The 19,235-nt window shown below is 45.2% G+C and overlaps 2 protein-coding genes across 6 annotated transcripts in view; one reads left to right on the forward strand and one right to left on the reverse strand.

Annotated features, from left to right (window-relative positions):
* Window positions 1–3,712: 3,712 nt before the first annotated feature.
* On the reverse strand, window positions 3,713–18,166 carry MEIG1 (meiosis/spermiogenesis associated 1). Of its 2 annotated transcripts, none has more exons than XM_073328690.2 (3): window positions 18,062–18,166; window positions 10,119–10,290; window positions 3,713–6,023 (listed from the first exon to the last, which is right to left on the reverse strand). In XM_073328690.2, exons 2-3 carry the CDS (start codon window positions 10,254–10,256, stop codon window positions 5,895–5,897), a joined length of 267 nt encoding a protein of 88 aa, XP_073184791.1. In that variant the 5' UTR covers window positions 10,257–10,290; window positions 18,062–18,166; the 3' UTR covers window positions 3,713–5,894. The 2 variants fall into 2 exon arrangements, with proteins under 2 accessions (XP_073184791.1, XP_073184793.1); XM_073328692.1 differs by lacking the exon at window positions 18,062–18,166 and adding an exon at window positions 14,948–15,110.
* Window positions 17,609–19,235, forward strand: part of DCLRE1C (DNA cross-link repair 1C) — a 28,048-nt gene continuing 26,421 nt past the window's right edge. For 2 of the 4 annotated variants that reach the window (XM_073328685.2, XM_073328687.2), the window contains exon 1: window positions 17,609–17,776. In XM_073328685.2, the coding sequence (XP_073184786.1) occupies window positions 17,668–17,776 (109 nt within the window). In that variant the 5' untranslated portion in view covers window positions 17,609–17,667. Of the gene's footprint in view, window positions 17,777–18,027; window positions 18,383–19,235 lie in introns of those variants that run through there. The other 2 variants (XM_073328686.2, XM_073328688.2) reach the window with 2 other exon arrangements.

A 19,235-nucleotide genomic window follows, 5' to 3' on the forward strand; every position in this document is an offset into this window, starting at 1 on the left:
TCGCTCGAGGGAGGGAGCTTGGGGGAAGGGGTGGAATGGGGGCAGGGTGAGGGTGGAGGTTTGGGGGAAGGGTATGGAATGGGGGCAGGGCGGGGGTGGAGCAGGGGGGCTGCCTGGGGGATGGGGCTGGCCGCTGGAGCCTGTGCCACATATGCTGCATGCAGCTGCCTAGGGCACCATAAAATCTGGTAACCCAAATTACATGGTGCCCTACACTGCTGCATATTCTGCATATGCCTAAGGACGGCCCTGTAGGGAGGACATGACAGAGGTCTATAAAATCATGAATGGTGTAGAGAAAATCATAGAATATCAGGGTTGGAAGGGACCTCAGGAGATCATCTAGTCCAACCCCCTGGTCAAAGCAGGACCAATCCCCAATTTTTGCCCCAGATCCCTACGTGGCCCCCTCAAGGATTGAACTCACAACCCTGGGTTTAGCAGGCCAATGCTCAAACCAATGAATTGGGAAGAGTTATTTCCCCTTTGACAAAACAGATGAACCAGGGGTCACTCAATGAAATTAATAGGCAGCAGGTTTAAAACTAACATAAGGAAGTACTTCTTCGCACAACAGATGGTCAACCTGAAGAACTCGTTGTCAGGGGATGCGGTAAAGGCCAAAAGTATAAATGGTTCACAAAAGAACCAGGTAAGTTCATGGAGGATAGGCCCATCAGTGGCTATTAGCAGTGATGAGCTGCCAAAATCCTAAGAACCGGTTCCCTATAAAAAGTTCTGATTTAAGGGATGTGCCTCTGTCCTGCCCCCTCCCACCCCACCCCAGGCTCCATCCTGCCCCCCAGGTTCTGTCCTGCCCTCCCCAGGCCCGTTCTCCATCCCAGGAGCCTGCTGGTGGCGCAGGAGTCCTGCAGCCCTTGCATCAGTGGAGTTGCTCCCGGCATGTGGGGCAACTGCTCCCTGCAGGCAAAGGCTGCCATCTGCCCGACTCCTCACCACGGGATGTGAGCGCCCCCGAGTGGCGGAGGCCAGACAGCCCCACAGTGCAGGAGCAGGAGAGACTAGGGGAGCTCGCCCCAGCACGCCCAAGGCAGCCCCCAGCCCTGGCACCAGCCAGCCCTGCCCGGCTCCTGGGGCAGAGGAGGCTGCTGCTGCCAGGGGCCTGGCTCCCCGGCCCTACACAGCACCCAGTCACATGGTGCCCAATCTCCCTGCCCAGCGGAGCCGCTCGCGCTTCCTGGGCTGGGCAGGAAGCAGCTTGGAGCTTCGCTGCAGCTGCTCAGAGAGGTGGCATCGGATCGGCCTCTGCGCATGGGGCCCTGGTGCAGCTGTCTGGATGGCTGCACAGCGCAGGTACCAGCCGCAGCGCGGCCCCTGCCCCGAGACAGGACGCGGGGCCCCACAGTCCTTCCATAGCCCTGCGCCCCCCACACGGTGCTGCTCCATCGACCCCCGTCTAGCACCAAGCCCCTTCTCCAACCAGGGCCGGCTCTAGGATTTTTGCTGCCCCAAGCAAAAAAATTTTTGGCCGTCCCCGCTTTTCTTTGTGCCCCCCCCGGCTCCGCCCCTTCCCAACCCCTTCCCCAAATCTCCAGCCCCGCCTCCTCCCCCGGGCATGCCATATTCCCCCTCCCATTGCTTCCTGCGGCTCCCCCTGCAACCCCCCTCCCAAGCTCACCTCCGCTCCGCCTGCTCCCCTGAACTCTCAGGCGAGGGAGAGGCAGCGGATTCAGGGGAGCAGACGGAGCGGAGCTGAGCGAGGGTGGGGGGGCGAAGCGCAGGAAGTAACAGGAGGGGTAAAGGAACCGCTCCCCGCCCCAGCTCGCCTCTGCTCCACCACCGCTGCCTCCCCCGAGCACGCCGCCGCTTGGCTTCTCCTCCCTCCCTCCCAGGCTTGCCGCGCCAAACAGCTGTTTCACTCGCGGCAAGCCTGGGCGGGAGGGGGGAGAAGCAGAGTGGCGGTGGCGCGCTCAGGGGAGCAGGTGGAGGCGGAGCGGAGGCGGGCTGGGGCACATTTTTAGGGGCGGCATGGCCGGCGGCGGAATGCCGCCCCTAGAAATGTGCCGCCCCGAGCACCTGCTTGTTTTGCTGGTGCCTAGAGCCAGCCCTGTCTCCAACAGCACCCTTCTATAACACTGAGCCCTACACCATGCACCCTCCCTCGTGCCGTGAGCCGAGGCCCCCTTGGCCTGGGGGGCTGCCCCAGCCAAGCCCCAGCCTGGCTGGGACTTTCTGCGGCGGCGACTGCCTACCCAACCCCCACTCCCTGCCCCTTATCTAACCCCTCCTCCCGGCCCTGGCCCAGCCCGCTTACCATGCTGCTCAGGGCAGCATGTATGGATGCCGCTGGAGCTCGCAGCCCCACCCCCTTACCATGCTGCTCAAAGCGGCAGGCGCTGCAGAGCTGCCCAGGAGCGCTCCAGAGCGCCGGCCCCGCCGCATGCTGAGCCCCTGCGAGAGGGGGGAAGGCGGGGGAGGGGCCGGAGGAGCCTCCCCAGCCGGGAGCTCAGGGAGCCGTCACAACCAGTTCTAAAACTGCGTCTAAGTTTAACAACCGGTTCGCGCGAACCAGCTCCAGCTCACCACTGGCTATTAGCCAAGATAATCAGGAACGCAACCTCATGCTCTGTGTGTCCCTAATCACCTGGTACTGGACGAGGGGGATGGATCATGTGACAAATTGCCCTGTTCTGTTTGTTCACTCATTCTGAAGCATCTGGCACCAGCCACTGTCAGACGACAGCATACTGGGCTAGATGGATCGCTGGTCTGACTCAGTATGACCATTTTAATATTCTTAACTACAGCATTAATTGTAATCAGAAAATGGTCAATGGCATAATTTACTTCTCTCTCCCAGCTTGAATTATTTCCTTCTAATGTCACATTCTCATTCAACTGCTTAAAGCAGCGATTTTCAGCCTGGGATCTGTGGGCCGCATGTGGCCCAATTAGCACACAGCTGTGGCCCAGCTGTGCTAAAAAAAATTCAAAATTTGCTTCTCTGGTCTGAAAGGGAGCAGGGCTGGTTGTGGAGAGACAGTTTCTGGCAGCCTGCTGGAATACTCTTGCCAGCAGGGTGCGGGTGAATGGGTCTCTGGGCAGTTTTGTGCGGGAGAAGGGTGCTCTGAGCAGTGAGGGGATGGGGAGTGCTGGGAACTAGGGGTTTGTGGGGGTGCTGCAGCACCCCTAGGTTTTAGGCTGCCCGGCCCCACACAGCGGGGTCCAGTGTCTGGCCCCACACCCAGGGCTCTGCTCCTGGCCCCACTCTGTGGAGGGGTCTCTGGGCGGAGGTTGCTGGGCATAGGGGACTGTGGGGAATCTTTTTGGGGGGGCACGCTGTGGTTCTCAACCTGCGGCCCATAATGATAAATGGGTTGAGAACCACTGGCTTAAACCATAGCTCAGCAGTGGTGCTAGCCTCTCAAAATTCACCAGAACAAAATTAATGGAAGCCAACAGTACGTTATTTTCCCATACTACTCATCAGCTATGATTAGGGATTTCTATCCAACACCATTTCTTTTTTCCAAAAGGGTTAACAGTAAATTTAAGACTCCATGGGCCCAGTTCTAATCTCATTTACACCAGTATAACTCCAGCAGAACTCCAGTGAAATCACTAGATACACTGATGCAAATGAGACCAGAATTTGGCCCCTATGATTTATGAACACATCATTACAGAAAATGAAGAATACACTAAATAGGAACAAATTGTACATGTAAAACTATAAAGTCATAAATCCCCACCTTTGTTTATTAAGAGTCTTTAGTTTTCACAAACAAAACTAATACTGTTCGTTATATATAAAAGTCAAAATAGAGAATAGGAACATACATATAATGCATTAAAAAAGGAGGGGGGAAAACACACATTAAAATCCATTAGCATTCACAATTCATATAATATAGGCTTGATGTTTAGGTATAGTAAAAAAAAAAGCATTTTCTTATTCAACAGATGCATTCTCTATATGTATTCCAAATCCAATATTCTTACTTCTCTGACAAGACATGCTGTGTTTTCAGTGGGGAGCTCTGTTTAAAAACTGATGACATTATATGCTCTCCAAATAAGTTTTTATTCCTTTTTACTGTTGGTAGTACTGCAGAGCCAATACAGTTCTAGGCGTGGGAGCTGGATTCTGTTCTGGCTCTCACATCACCAGAGTTCTTAATTGGGCAATAATTACAGAATCTTTACTTTTTGGTGACTAGAGATGTAATAAATTATAATGCTTATCTGTCATGCAGATAAAGAAATTGAGGCACAGGGAAGTTAAGTGACTTGACCACACTGAGTCTATGGCAGAGCAGGGAACAGAAGCCACGGGTGAAATCCTAGATCAATTAAGACAATAGCAAAACACATTTTAACTTAAATGGCACCAGGATTTCACTCCAAGATTCTTGAGTCCCAGCTCTATGCTCAATCTAATGGATAACAACTTTACCTGTAACATTACTCATTTGAGTTAGATGATGTGGGAACCAGAAAGAACCCAGACTGATTGCCAGATCCCAGGTTGAGCTTGCAGTCCATGTGGGTTTGGGAGTCCAGCTTTTGCATTATAAACTGAGTACATCTGATATGGACTAAATTTGAGATGGACGTCACAATGCCATTTTGACAGCTATTTTTGCATGTAGAATCCAGAGGATTATATCAAAAGGATTAACGGAAGATAAGGAGCTACAGTAAACAGAACTAAAGATTGGAGTGTTATTTAATTTACATCAGTTCATGTAACCCACATGTGCCAGAGTTTAATAGCTTTCATTGCACAGACACCAAACTAAGCAAGGACAGCTGCAAAAAAATAAAATGGACTATATGATAAACCACTGCTGTTAGAATTCTGAGGTCTGAGCACCCTCACCAGCAAGTTGAGCAACACTGGAATCTGTAGTTTCATTCATTTATGTGATCTTCAAAAGGATACAGCATTGTCAAAAATGTGATTTTTTTTTTCATCCCACAGTACATTGCCCTTAAATTTTCAGGGTAAAGGACAGACACTTCTGCTTCTAATACCACAACACAGAGACACAAATCTCTTTCTTTTATTCAAAATTGTGGTGTTTAGGTCTGGAAAAATATTAATCCATTTATTCTTTAGCTGCTACCAGTATAACCCCATCTCTTTCTGTCACTAAAACCAGAATTATAATTGATGTACTTCCAAAAAGATATTAGATTTCACCTGACACCTTGCTGCCCAATATTCCCTTCATCCCACCATGTGTTTAACTCCTCATAATCCTCTTTAGTTTTTGCTGTCCAACATCCTGTATCGTTGGCTAGTGAATTTTACCAATTCACTAAATACTTTCTCCTTTAAATCATGAATACTTATATTAATAAAAAAACCCCACAGAGCTGTGGGATACTTCACTATTTACCCCTCTTCGCTAAGAAAGATATTTATGATGACCATTTCTCATCACTTAAACATCTTTTAATCCATAGCATGGTTTTGGCCCCTACTCCCAGGTCATTCAATTTCCTTTAACAAACACTAATCCAGGGTCTGACATCAACTCCCTCGTGATCTTGTGGATGTCACTTAACTTTTCCGCCTCAGTTTTCCCATCTGTAAACTGATGATAATAAGTTTACCTATTTACCTATCTCCCACGGTTGTGGTTAGAATTAGTTAGCTACTGTCAGTAAAATACATTGAAGATGTAATGCACTAAATAATGATTAGCACTTCTAATTATATGGACCTCATCAAAAGCTCTGTGAAAATCCAGTGCTGAACAAACATTATTACTCCTCCCCCCAAAAATGTTCAGCTGTATTTAAAAACAGCACAAATTAGTTCAGAAACCTTGTTTAATTCCTTACATTTTATAAACATCAAATAGATTAAAGCAACATACTTACAACAAACAAAAACAAAACCACTGTAGTTGGGATTAACAAAATTAATAAGCATAAACTTTCACTTTATGGACTTCTTTGTCTTCACATTCCCTTTGCTTGTTGTAATAATAGAAAGTATTGTCCCTTCTTTGAAGTTTCTTCACAAATCCTGTTTCTGGCCAACGATCCACCTGTAAACAGAATGAAAAGAATATACATTCATCTTCTGAACATGCTGCTACTGAGAGAAAACATCCATGCAGAACACATCACAGGAGACGAGATATCTTTATGTGGATTGTATTTTGGTGAATAAATTGGTTTGTAGCTGATTGGTGCTTTATGATTAAATTGGTTAACTCTAATAAAGATTAAAAAACATAAAACATCAGAAACTAGTTTCTAGTCAAAGTTCTGTATGGTATAAAAACACACAAACAAAAAACCAGCAACACTTCACTACGTCAGAAGAGAGCATGAATGATCCAAAGGTGATGTGATGGAAACCGTAGCACTTGAGTAATCTAAAACTGGACTGGACAAAGCTGTTAGAAAATATGGTGTAGAGAACAGGAACCACCATTGTCTGGTGCAATGGAGGTTATTAGACTTAACAGGTCTTTTCCTCTCTAATGTCTATGATTCCCCTTGATTACCCAATGGATGCCTTCCTTTTACTGTATAAACAAGAGTTAGTCATTCAAAAATTCAAGTGGCTGAAAGATTCCACTTCTTATGGAAGGATTATGTGCAAGTAAAAGGTACTTCGGCACCTTTCTAGGCATGAAAAATAGACATATCATTAGTTTCATCATTTTCAAACAAACAAATGAGCCATATGTCAAATCAGGAAAGTTAGTGTCAATGGACCCAATCCTGCAAGGTGCTGAGCATCATCACCCATAGCCTTCAATTCAGTACTTCACAAGATATTTATTACATTGTAAAAAGTGCAGACATTCAATCCTTTTAATTAAAAAGCTTTTGGAAGTTTCTATGGCATTAGGTAAGCACCTGCAGCATGAACAGCTGTAGTATTTCCTATTGTCTTGAATCCTAAATATTAATTTCTCACTTCTGATCAGCAGGTATAGATGTCATTAGGGATATCAAACCAGATTGCATTTGAATTATATCTCATAAATGGTAGTTTTATTACTCAGCCTAGTATTTAAATGTACAGATCTGCTGGCTGTTTGGGTTATTTTTCTAAACGTAAGTACCATATAATATTCCTTGTATCTCCACTCTTAGATCTTGTACCTTCTATGACAGCAAAAATGAGCCGTATTTCAAAATGTGATCAGTTACAATATAACTGATGCTAATTCCACCAAAGTTTGATATAAACAGAGCTCCACATGGTTTTTAAGTTGGAAATTATTTTGTTGGGAGTGTCCCTCTGCCAATGGGATCATAGTTTGTTTTGTGGCTTGTACCCTGTAGCAGTCTTGACTTTTATCTTATATAATTTATTAACTAGAGGGATCCTACCATTCTCATTAAAAGATCTACCTAGACTTCTGTGTAAGCATTTATACTATACTCTTCACCACAGAATTTGAGCCCAATACAAAAGAACGAACTGCATCTTCCCTGTATCAGAGGGGTAGGCGTGTTAGTCTGTATCCACAAAAACAACGAGGAGTCCGGTGGCACCTTAAAGACTAACAGATTCATTTGGGCATAAGCTTTCGTGGGTAAAAAAACCCCACTGCTTCATATGTGTGGAGTGAACTTACAGATGCAGACATACATATACTGACACATGAAGAGAAGGGAGTTACATTACTAATGGAGAAACAGTGTTAACAAGGCCAATTCAGTCAGGGTGGATATGGTCCACTCCCAATAATTGATGAGGAGGTGTCAATACCAAGGGAGGGGAAATTGCTTTTGTAGCGAGCCAGCCCAGTCCACACAAGAGATCCACTTCCTGGACACTACAGTGCAAATAAGTGATGTTCACATAAACACCACCCTATACCGGAAACCTACTGACCGCTATACTTACCTACATGCCTCCAGCTTCCATCCAGGACACATCACACGATCCATTGTCTACAGCCAAGCCCTAAGATACAACTGCATTTGCTCCAATCCCTCAGACAGAGACAAACACCTACAAGATCTTTATCAAGCATTCTTAAAACTACAGTACTTACCTGGGGAAGTGAGGAAACAGATTGACAGAGCGAGACAGGTACCCAGAAGTCACCTACTACAGAACAGGCCCAAAAAGGAAAATAACAGAACACCACTGGCCATCACGTACAGCCCCCAGCTAAAACCTCTCCAGCACATAATCAACAATTTACAACTTATCCTGGAAAACGATCCCTCACTTTCACAGACCTGGGGAGGCAGGTCCGTCCTCGGTTACAGACAGCCCCACAACCTGAAGCAAATACTCACCAGCAACCACACACCACACCACACCACACCACAGAAACACTAACCCAGGAACCAATCCCTGTAACAAGCCCCGTTTCCTACTCTGTCCCCATATCTACTCTAGCGACATCATCAGAGGACCCTGCCACATAAGCCATACCATCAGGGGCTCTTTCACCTGCACATCTACTAATGTGATAATATGCCATCATGTGCCAGCAATGCCCCTCTGCCATGTACATCGGCCAAACTGGACAGTCTCTATGTAAAAGAATAAAGGGACACAAATCAGATATCAGGAATGGTAACATACAAAAGCCAGTAGAACACTTCAATCTCCCTGAACATTCAATAACAGATTTAAAAGTAGCCATCCTTCAACAAGAAAACTTCAAAAATAGACTTCAAAGAGAAACTGCAGAGCTAGAATTCATTTGCAAATTTAACACCATTAATTTGGGCTTGAATAGGGACTGGGAGTGTCTGGCTCACTACAAAAGCAATTTTCCCTCTCTTGGTATTGACACCTCCTCATCAATTACTGGGAGTGAACCACATCCACCCTGACTGAATTAGCCTTGTTAACACTGGTTCTCTCTTCTCTTCATGCATCAGAATATTTATGTCTGCATCTGTAATTTTCACTCCATGCATATGAAGAAGTGGGGTTTTTTACCCACAAAAGCTTATGCCCCAATAAATCTGTTAGTCTTTAAGGTGACACCGGACTCCTCGTTGCATCTTCCTTTACACCTCTATTTTCAGTAGGTAATAATTCAGCCATGCATTTTAAAAAATTTAGTTCAGTAGTAACTTTTCAAAGACCACTTTGCATAGTTACAATAATATATGTAGGTAAAAGAAGCAGTAGCTCACCAATTTTAAAGCCTTGAGTGTGCCTATCATACTGATTTAAAACATGAAACTTGGTGAGAGATTGGACACCAATATAGTTTAATTTGTTTCTGGTATTTTGAAAATACTTCAAACTGTTGATTTTTAAATAAAGGAAGGTGGCAACAAGACATCAGTAGTACTAAAGGTTTTCTTTAATGCAAACTCTATATTTCAAAATAATGACATAGTAGGTCTGAATAGATTTTTAAAAGGGATTTTGAAGAACTGCATGATTTAGGAGGTAAATAATGGAATATAGAGCCTATCACCTATAGGTTTGTTAGTTTGAATCCAGAGTAGATTTGTAGCTGTCTGGCATCTGGTGACTAACCAGTAGCTTAGGTCATATGCAATGAAGTTTTCAAGGTACAAGATAGAGTTCTTGATGTTCTCAGTAGAGAAGTATCTGCATTACAACTACCTCCACCACACCCGGCATCAACTTTCTCTACTGTTGACATTTTCAAGAGAGAGGCTAAGTACTGCATATACAAGGAGTCTGAACCAACTCCCATACAATTCAATGGTAAACCTTCCACTAATTTCAGGGATGCTGGATGGAGCCCATGGATATTGAACAATCTTCTCATCCTTAAAAAGGGGGTATACCACATCGGGGGTGTACACATTGGCAGAGTAGTGTGTGGAAGCTGGCCATGAGCTGCCCATGCCATATCTTTCACCAGCATTAAATTCTTTTTTTTTAAATGAAAAAAATCTCCATTATGTAATAAAAGCTCTGACATGTTTAAGTATGTAACTGATGAAGAGGCAGCACATTGCAGGCTTGCTAGAGTTGCAGTGTCAAGTAAAATAAATGTATTTGAAAATCAGTTATTCTGCACTTCTAAAACTACCTAAAGAACTAAAATTGAATTTGATTAAAAACAAAAGCAAATGAAAGGAAATATACTGTGTGCCTCCATTTTTATTTCACTATTTAATAGGGAATAGAGAATTAAAATACATAGCCCCTGCACAGTTACAAATCTTACCATATCAACTTGCTTCACTTGTTTATATTCAATTTCATCCCTGTATCCAGCTTGCTGAAATCTGTATAGATTCTCTATCTCATCTGACCATTTTTTGGCACGACTTATAGATTTTGGTTTGATGTCAGCGCTAGCCATGGCTCCAGGAACTCCACCAGATATTTTGCTGAAACTAGGTTTTAAAAATGATACATATAAAAACTGGAGCAAGCCATATTGTTGAAGTTCTACATAAAAATGGGTAGAACAAAATTGGCAAACATAGTAAACAAGTTATAGTCAGTCAAAAAAACAAAAACAAATGCACCCCACCTCAAAACCCCAACGTAAAAACTAGTATGTTAAAAATGTCCAGAATCACATTAAATACATGCTGTTTTCTGGAGTAAATCCATATTGCCTGTATTTCAGTTTCCAGATATGTAAACTATTATAACGCCATTTTCCAGGGTATGCTCAAATTACTGATGACAGTGCTCTTTGGAATTCACATGGCTGAAGGGATCCCAGGGCTAACTCCATTGAAGTCAGCAGAGCTGCTCAAGTGATGAATTTGACCTAAGTTTCCAAATCTAGACCAATTTCAATATGTAACAGGAACCAGTTTTGTCTTCTAGTTCACCTCTTAATGTCATTGTATTAATTTTTTGAGTATATCTTTGTGACACTGAGCTAGAAAGGGTTAAGTGACTAGCCGGCTAAATGACCCAAATTCAACCTTTAAAGACATATTAGAAAAGTATATAAATGGTAACTAAGGCCATTCCTTATAAATAGCAAACAAAGCCATGTTAGATAGATCTTTGAAATGTAGACTTGTATTGTTAGAGAATTAGAAGAAGATACTGTTCATATTTGTCTGTTTACCAATAGCTGTTAGATGTTAACAATGTAACCAGAAGGTTCCTGTCCATTACTATATTTTATTGATTCAGAGATCAATAATTCAGAGGGAATATAACATTTAGATGAAACTTGGGTGTAAAAATGTCATTGTCAATATTTCTCTTTGAAGTTTGTAGTAAACTGCATGTCTTAATGGCAGGACCAGCTCTAGGCACCAGCAAAGAAAGCACGTACTTGGGGCGGCACAATTCCAGAGGCGGCATTCCGGCCATTTTTTCTTTTTTTTTTGCTTGGGCAGTTGCGCTCTCGGAGCTTGGGTCGGCAAATTTTTTGCTTGGGGCAGCAAAAAACCTAGAGCCGGCCCTGCTTAAAGGATAATTACCTTATGCTGATGAATATAACTAATTACGTGTGTATACACAGGAAACAGGAATTTTTACGTCAGAACCAGATCTGCTTAAGTTTGGTCTGGGGAAGCTTGAGTCGCAAGACTGAGGTCTCCAGCTCTAGTGTGGATTACCCTGCTAATTCTCATGGAAGAATCTGAACAAACTCTATACATGAACTGCTGTTTGGACTAGAACCGGATGAACTTATTCTGGAAAGACCTTTTTGCAACTCAGCAGCTCACTATCTTTACTATGAAACTGATCTAAGAACTTTATTCATATCTGTATGTATAATGATCTTTTGACCACAATACTCTCTTTTCTTTTTTAAATAAATCTTTTAGTTAATAAGAACTGTCTGTAAACATGTATTTGGGTAAGATCTGAAATATTCACTGACCTGACGGGTAATGTGTCCGATCCATTGGGATTAGCAGAACTTTATATATATTGAACAAGATTTTCAGTAATCTTCCTCATATTTGACTTGGCTGTCTGGGTGGGAGCCCAAGTCTGGATTGCTTTAAGGGAACTATATTTTTGGCTTCTGGGTAATCAGTAAGGTATTGTAGAAGATGTTTTGTTGCTGGCTTGGTGAGTCTAATGATTAGAATAACCATCAGTTTTGCTTATCGTCTGCCCCATTCTTTGTAGTTTGCCCTGATTAAATAATCTCAGTGTGGCCATTCCAGGCACCAATGGTCACAATCTTATTCTGCTAATAGAGAGCACTTTTCATTTACGCAGGAAGAAAAATACGTCAAATGCTACAACATCTGATGGATTTCTTTGGTCAATGGGCCAAATTCTTCTCATAATTACTTAGTGTCACCATGCTGCAGCTGCATAATTAGGAAGAGTTTGATGTATTTCCAAGAATCTAAGCCTTCATTTAAGAAAGTTTCTAGACTTGATGCTGATGAAGATAAAAATCCTTTTGGGTCATGTGCTCCCATGGCTCATAGGCTGAAAAAGAGTAGCAATTGACTACAAAACCTGCCTCAAAATCCTACACACAACTGAAACCCTTTATTTAGTATGTGGTTCAATTCAGAAGTCAGTCCCCTCAAACCACTACGGAAGAGAAAATAGGAGTTATTGCTTGCATGGCAGCAGTTATTTGGGAGTGGTTGAAATCTGCATTTGTATCTGGCATAATAATTTACAGTGGATTCTTTGCACAGAAAGACCATCAGCAACCAAGGAAAAGGGGCATAATCTCAGTTTGCATGGGGTTGAGTGAAGATCTGTACATAAGTATACAGATACTATGGCCCTTTTCCAAATATGCTGCCATATATGTGGGGTAGTTCAGCCCTCTACAATTATTATCTCTCTTTAAATGCCAATTGTCAATAATTACAAAGAGTTTTTCTCCTCGCACTAGGGGACGCCACAATACAAATTAACCTACTTGGCACATATTGGTAGCTGAGTCTTGGAGATATTTCTCCTGATTGCACTTTTTTACTACAAAGGGAAACATGACCCAGTGTGAATTAATAAGCACTTTGGAATCCTTCTGGAAGAAAGATGTATAAATTGTAAGCTATAATATAGAACTGTTATACTGCTGACCAACTGAGCCTGCAGAGAGACAGACCAAAGCAATGCTAGCAAATGAAGTATATGATTGGATCTTAATAAGGTATTAACACTAAAGGTCTATTATGGCCACTTACATGTCACTAGGATTAACCATTTCTCTGCTAAATGATATATCAGGGTCATCTAGCAAATGCACTTGTCCAGTGCAACTGGATATACATGGCACATACTGACTATCCACTAATTCAAGCAGACTTTCCATAAAAGCTCCTGTGAAAACACAGGCAAAACATACATATAAGGGCACAGACAATAGAAGCTCGGAGCCTAAATACTTTTGAGGCTCTGGGCCAAAGTGCCAAGTCAGTGCATGCAAGTAAAAAACAAACATCACCATTTTCAAGCTGGTATGTCAAACCTTTTATTTAAGTTTAATAGATAAATCACTGATACTGACGTGCAGTTGAGACAGCCCAGAGTGATGTGTCAAAAAGCTCAATTTGCCAACAGACACCACAGGGTTACCATTCTTATTACTCTTCTAATTTAGGGGAAAATTGTGCAATTTCACATCCCAGTGTGTGGTACTGGGAAATACTTTCTCTGTAATGGCAATCACTGTACATCAATGAATAAATTCTGTAAGTGGTGGAATTCTGCATCTTCTTGGGTTATGTATAGTAGTCAAACACAAACATCCTAGAATAGATGCATGCGCACCATGAAGCAGATTACTACGTCTGATTGCCTGTGTTTTAAAAGTGTTCTGCTGGTTCCCACTTTCACCAAGTCGGTTATGTAACCACATCTCTCCCCCTATTTCAGAAAGGAAAAGGAAAGGACAAGTCTACTGTGACACAAATCTGTGCATAGAGGTCAGCACCGTTTGGAAACCAGCCTATCTATCCTCTGAACCTTGTAAGTTCCTCTTATGTTTGAACATATTTATGGCACCAATACCCAAAGTAGGAGTCAGGTAGTGATGAGTAGAAGCACCAGCAGCCAGGTCAGACCATTTCAATTCAGTGGGGCTCTACTGGCAAAGGAGTTGCCAAGGGGTGAGAGAGAGACAAGATAGAATCTGCCCGGATAGGACCCCACATTGTGTTTGACTCCCTGTTATTAATTATATGTATTCTGGTAGTGCCTAAAGATCCCAAATAGGGTTGAAGCCCTATTGTACTGGTCACTGTACACACACAGAAGATGGTCAGACATACAACCCCATGCTCAGGGTGACCATCTACCTGTGGCTGTCAGAAGTCAGGAGGGGAAGACAGGGGTGGATCTCTCCAAAACTGCCCTGTTCAGTACACTCCCCCTGAAGCTCTCCTACAGGCCACTGTCAGAGACAGGATAGTGGGATAGATGGGCTATTGGTCTGACCCACTAAGGCATTTCTTATGAGTCCTGCCCTGAAGAGCTTACAGTCTAAAAGACAAGATGGACAAACAGATATAGACAAACAACAAAAATACAAGGCATCAAAAGTACAGTGTAATTCTTTCTCGGTCCCCCTCTGCAATAACAACCCCTGTCCCCGCCAACCCTTGCAGCTTTGCCAACTCCAAACATGCAAAATCCATGAGTCAGGCCCCACCAAAATCATGAGAGTTGCTTTAAAAAGCATCAGATTTTAAAGAACTGTAACTGTTTTCTTATCATTCGCCTTCTGAGCTGCTAGGAGGGACACTTGGGTCCGGTTTTTCAGCTTTTCTTGGAAACCACCAGTCACAAAATTTGTGGGTTTTTTTAAACGAAAGAGGAGAATCTCCCCTAAACCCATAACCACAGGAGCTGACGCTTTAAGGAAAAATCCCCCCTTAACCCCAGCTCTCCAGGAACTGTGCCTTTAAAGAAAATCCCCTCCCCCAGTCCCAGGATTCCAGGAGCCGGGGCTTTTTAAAGGAACCCCAAGGCCACGCTGCTCCCCTGAGCCGGGGAGGGAGGGGGCGTTCAGCAGCACCCGCTCCCCTCAGGGCTCCGGGGCTGGGCGGCCTCCACCTGCGGTGAGGGTCGGGACAAGGGGCGCCGCGCGCCACTCACCAACGGTCTTGCCGGGTCGTTCCCTCCCTCGGGGCGGGCGCCGCCTCTTCGGGTCTGACGGCGGCGGTTGTGCGGTTGCCTAGCAACCTCCGGCGCTCGAGCCAGGCCGAGAGAAGCCTCCCCGGCGGCTCTGGCGGAGCCGGGGCCGACCGGCAGCGAACCCCGGGAGCGGGGCCAGCGCCACGAGCTGCGCACGCGGGGCGGGGCAGCGCAGTACTTTGGCAAAGGAATAAGGACTGTAAGGGGTGCAGATGGGTGTGTGCTGTAAGAGACCCGTGTGTTATGCCTCACACAGCTCGGGCGGCTGGGGACCATCCTCCCCGTGCTCTCACTGCAGTCAGCCGGAGCTTTGCCATGAGCTGAAATTGGAAGATCAGGCTTCTGCATAGAGCTTGCACCCTGCATCCCAAAGCACTAGATAGGAAACGTTTCAGAGTAGCAGCCGTGTTAGTCTGTATCCACAAAAAGAAAAGGAGGACTTGTGGCACCTTAGAGACTAACACATTTATTGGAGCATAAGCTTTCGTGAGCTACAGCTCACTTCATTGGATGCATGCAATGGAAAATACAGTGGGGAGATTTATATATATAGAGAGAGAACATGAAACAATGCGTGTTACCATACACACGGTAACCAGAGTGATCAGGTAAGGTGAGCTATTACCAGCAGGAGAGCAGGGAGGTGGGGGAACCTTTTGTAGTAATCAAGGTGGGCCATTTCCAGCAGTTGACAAGAACATGGGGGGGGGGAGGATAAACATGGGGAAATAGTTTTACTTTATGTAATGACCCATCCACTCCCAGTCTTTATTCAAGCCTAAATTAATCGTATCTAGTTTTGCAAATTAATTCCAATTTAACAGTCTCTCGTTGGACTCTGATTTTGAAGCTTTTTTGTTGAAGAATTGCAACTTTTAGGTCTGTAATCGAGTGACCAAAGAGATTGAAGTGTTCTCCGACTGGTTTTTGAATGTTATAATTCTTGACGTCTGATTTGAGTCCATTTATTCTTTTACGTAGAGACTGTCCAGTTTGACCAATGTACATGGCAGAGGGGCATTGCTGGCACATGATGGCATATATCACATTGGTAGATGTGCAGGGGGACGAGCCTCTGATAGTGTAGCTGATGTGATTAGGCCCTGTGATGGGGTCCCCTGAATAGATACGTGGACACAGTTGGCAACATGTTTTGTTGCAAGGATAGGTTACTGGGTTAGTGGTTCTGTTGTGTGGTTGCTGGTGAGTATTTGCTTCAGGTTTCGTGGCTGTCTGTAAGCAAGGACTGGCCTGTCTCCCAAGATCTGTGAGAGTGATGGGTCATCCTTCAGGATAGGTTGTAGATCCTTGATGAAGCACTGAAGAGGTTTTAATTGGGGGCTGAAGGTGATGGTTAGTGGCGTTCTGTTATTTTCTTTGTTGGGCCTGTCCTGTAGTAGGTAAATTCTGGGTACTCTTCTGGCTCTGTCAATCTGTTTCTTCACTTCAGCTCATGAAAGCTTATGCTCAAATAAATTTGTTAGTCTCTAAGGTGCCACAAGTCCTCCTTTTCTTTTTAGGTAGGAAATATACCCCTGTAAAGGAGGGAAGTGTTACCTGCCTTTTCAGCAGCGCAGCTGGAGGAAGAGAGAGATTATAACCAACATTTTCAAAAGGCCAGCTCCGTTTTGAGGTGTTGGCGTTGTGGACATTTAGGTCTTGAATTGGGCAGGCAAAATTGTGCGGCCACACTTATTGGTCACTTTTGAAAATGGGAGTAAGTGACTTGACCAAGGTTATACAATGAGCCAAAGGCACCGTTGGGAAAAGAATGCATGTTGTCTGACTTCGTGTCCCCTGCATTAATCCCTCCCTAACAGATATAAAATTTGATATACCACCATGGTGATGACAGCAGCATAAATAGCTAAAAGATTAGTGCTTGACAATAATTACATTTTTTTTCTCACTTTGAACAGGGCACTGAACATGCTGTGAACAGAGACAAAAGCCCAGATCCTCAAAGATATTTAGGAGCCTAACTCACAGGAGTTGGTCTAGGCCAAAGTACTAAAAACAGTGCACAGCAGTTCTTGAGAATTCAATAGTTTGCCCCTCACCCACAAAATAAACGAATGTCATAATGACAAATACTACTGGACAGTGTTGGAGCAAAACAATTACTGATATAACTTACTTATAATTCACAATTACTGAATTAGTTAGAACTACTCACAACCAATTACTAATGGATTAATTATAATTATTCATGATAGTGCAGTGTTTGTTGCTTTGTAAATGTCTAAGGCAGGAAATGAATTCCTAATGCAGTAATTATCCATACTCAACATTATTCAGTTACCAAGAGTCATTATTAATGATGTAGATGCTAAGGGTATCAGTTATTAACTACCTAAATTCCTTATTGATAAATCACTGCACTCAAGAATGAGCGGGCCTGGAGTACACAGGCATACCCTTCTCCCCATCCTGCCGGGCGGCGAGGCCCTTCTGTCCCCATATTCACACGGACAGAGCAGCAGGTCCAAACCTCACGGCAAGATCCGGCGTAGAAAAACTTGAGTCATTTCTTTTACTGGCCCTTTAAGAAAAGGCCCCGCCCCGGCCTTTGCCTCGTAGGCGAACGGGTCGCAAAGGCGGCTCTGTGATTGGTTTGGGCCGCAGCCAATGGGAGAGGTAGGGATGGTGGTCGGACGGAGTCCGAGGAGCAGGGCTGCGCCATGAGCAGCTTCGGAGGCAGGATGCGGGAGTACCCCTGGCTGTCCATAGACCGCTTCGACCGGGAGAACCTGCGGGCGCGGGCCTACTTCCTGTCCCACTGCCACAAGGGTGAGGGCGCGAGAGGTCCCGCCGGCTCCGCGCGCCCGCCGCTTCGCTCGCGCTGCGCGTGCCCTTCCCTCCGCGCGCGCCTGGCGCCGCCCCCGGGGAGACCCTCCCCTGCCCCACACGGCTGGCGCCGCCGCCGCCACGCAGGACACCCCCGGGAGGGCGGCGGCGGCGGCGGCTGCCCTCCCGAAGACCCTGTCATCCTCCCCTCCCCCGGCTCTGAGCTTCAGCTTCTCCCTTCCTCACCCCGCCCCCGCCCCACTTCCGTTGGGAGCTGTTTAACCGCACCTCAGAATCCCTCCTCAGCGTCCGCAGGGTTTAGGGGGCCCCTGGCAGCATTATTAAACTGGTGCCCTGTGTTCCACTGAAGGCAGTCCCCAGCCGGCCCCGGCGTGTCAAGGGGGCACGGCCACCCCCCCCCCGCCTGTGGACCCCCCCAGAACCCCCCCCCCCATTGCTGACACACTTCGAGCTTCCTATGCAGGCAGTGGCTCGAGGCAGGCTTCGCGCTGTCACGTGGGGGTCGCATCTTGCCAGGGCCCAGGGCCCTCCTGCAGCCCCGCGCCACGCCTGGCTCACCCAGAGCCTGTTGACAGGAAGTACCAAGCGGTAATAACAACAATAATACGTGGGTGTGTGTGTGTGAGAGAGACTGTGACCCGTGAGAGGCAGAGTGTATGTGGGTGTGAGAGCCAGTCTGCGTGAAAAGAACCGGAGGACGTGTGGCACCTTAGAGACTAACAGGTTTATTAGAGCATGAGCTTTTGTGGGCTACAGCTCACTTCATCGGATGCGTGGAATGGAACATAGAGTAAGAAGATAAACAGGCTTCAGAGTCGCAGCCGTGTTAGTCTGTATCCGCAAAAAGAAAAGGAGGACTTGTGGCACCTTAGAGACTAACCAATTTATCTGAGCACAAGCGTTCGTGAGCATCCAATGAAATGAGCTGTAGGTCACGAAAGCTTATGCTCAGATAAATTTGTTAGTCTCTAAGGTGCCATAAGTACTCCTCTTCTTTTTAAGAAGATAGATAGATATACAGAGAACATGAAAAGGTGGAAGTAGCCATACCCACCGTAAGAGGCTAATTAATTAAGATGAGCTATTATCAGCGGGAGAAATTTTTTTTTTTTTTGCAGTGACAATCAAGATGGCCCATTTAGATAGTTGACAAGAAGGTGTGAGGATACTTAACATGGGCAAATAGATTCAAGATGTGCAATGACCCAGCCACTCCCAGTCTCTGTTCAAACCCAAGTTAATGGTATCTAGTTTGCATATTAATTCAAGCTCAGCAGTTTCTTGTTGGAGTCTGTCTTTGAAGCTTTTCTTTTGCAAAATTGCCACCTTTGTGTGAGTCTGTGTGAGAGAGACTGTGTGTGTTAGGGAAGTGTGAGAGACCATGAGTGGGAGGAGTCCAGCTGCAGCCAGTGAGGGGAATGGTGTCCCAAATTTTTGGGTG

This window comes from Lepidochelys kempii, chromosome 1, assembly GCF_965140285.1.
Source record: "Lepidochelys kempii isolate rLepKem1 chromosome 1, rLepKem1.hap1, whole genome shotgun sequence".
NCBI lineage: Eukaryota > Metazoa > Chordata > Testudines > Cheloniidae > Lepidochelys > Lepidochelys kempii.

What these genes read in the sequence shown, in the direction of transcription:
- MEIG1 (XM_073328690.2), bottom strand. Translation starts at nt 10,256, where the DNA reads ATGGCTAGCGCTGACATCAAACCAAAATCTATAAGTCGTGCCAAAAAA. An exon ending in AAGTGAAGCAAGTTGATATG is followed by an intron (nt 6,024 to 10,118) that starts GTAAGATTTGTA and finishes TTCTGTTTACAG; the next exon opens with GTGGATCGTTGGCCAGAAAC.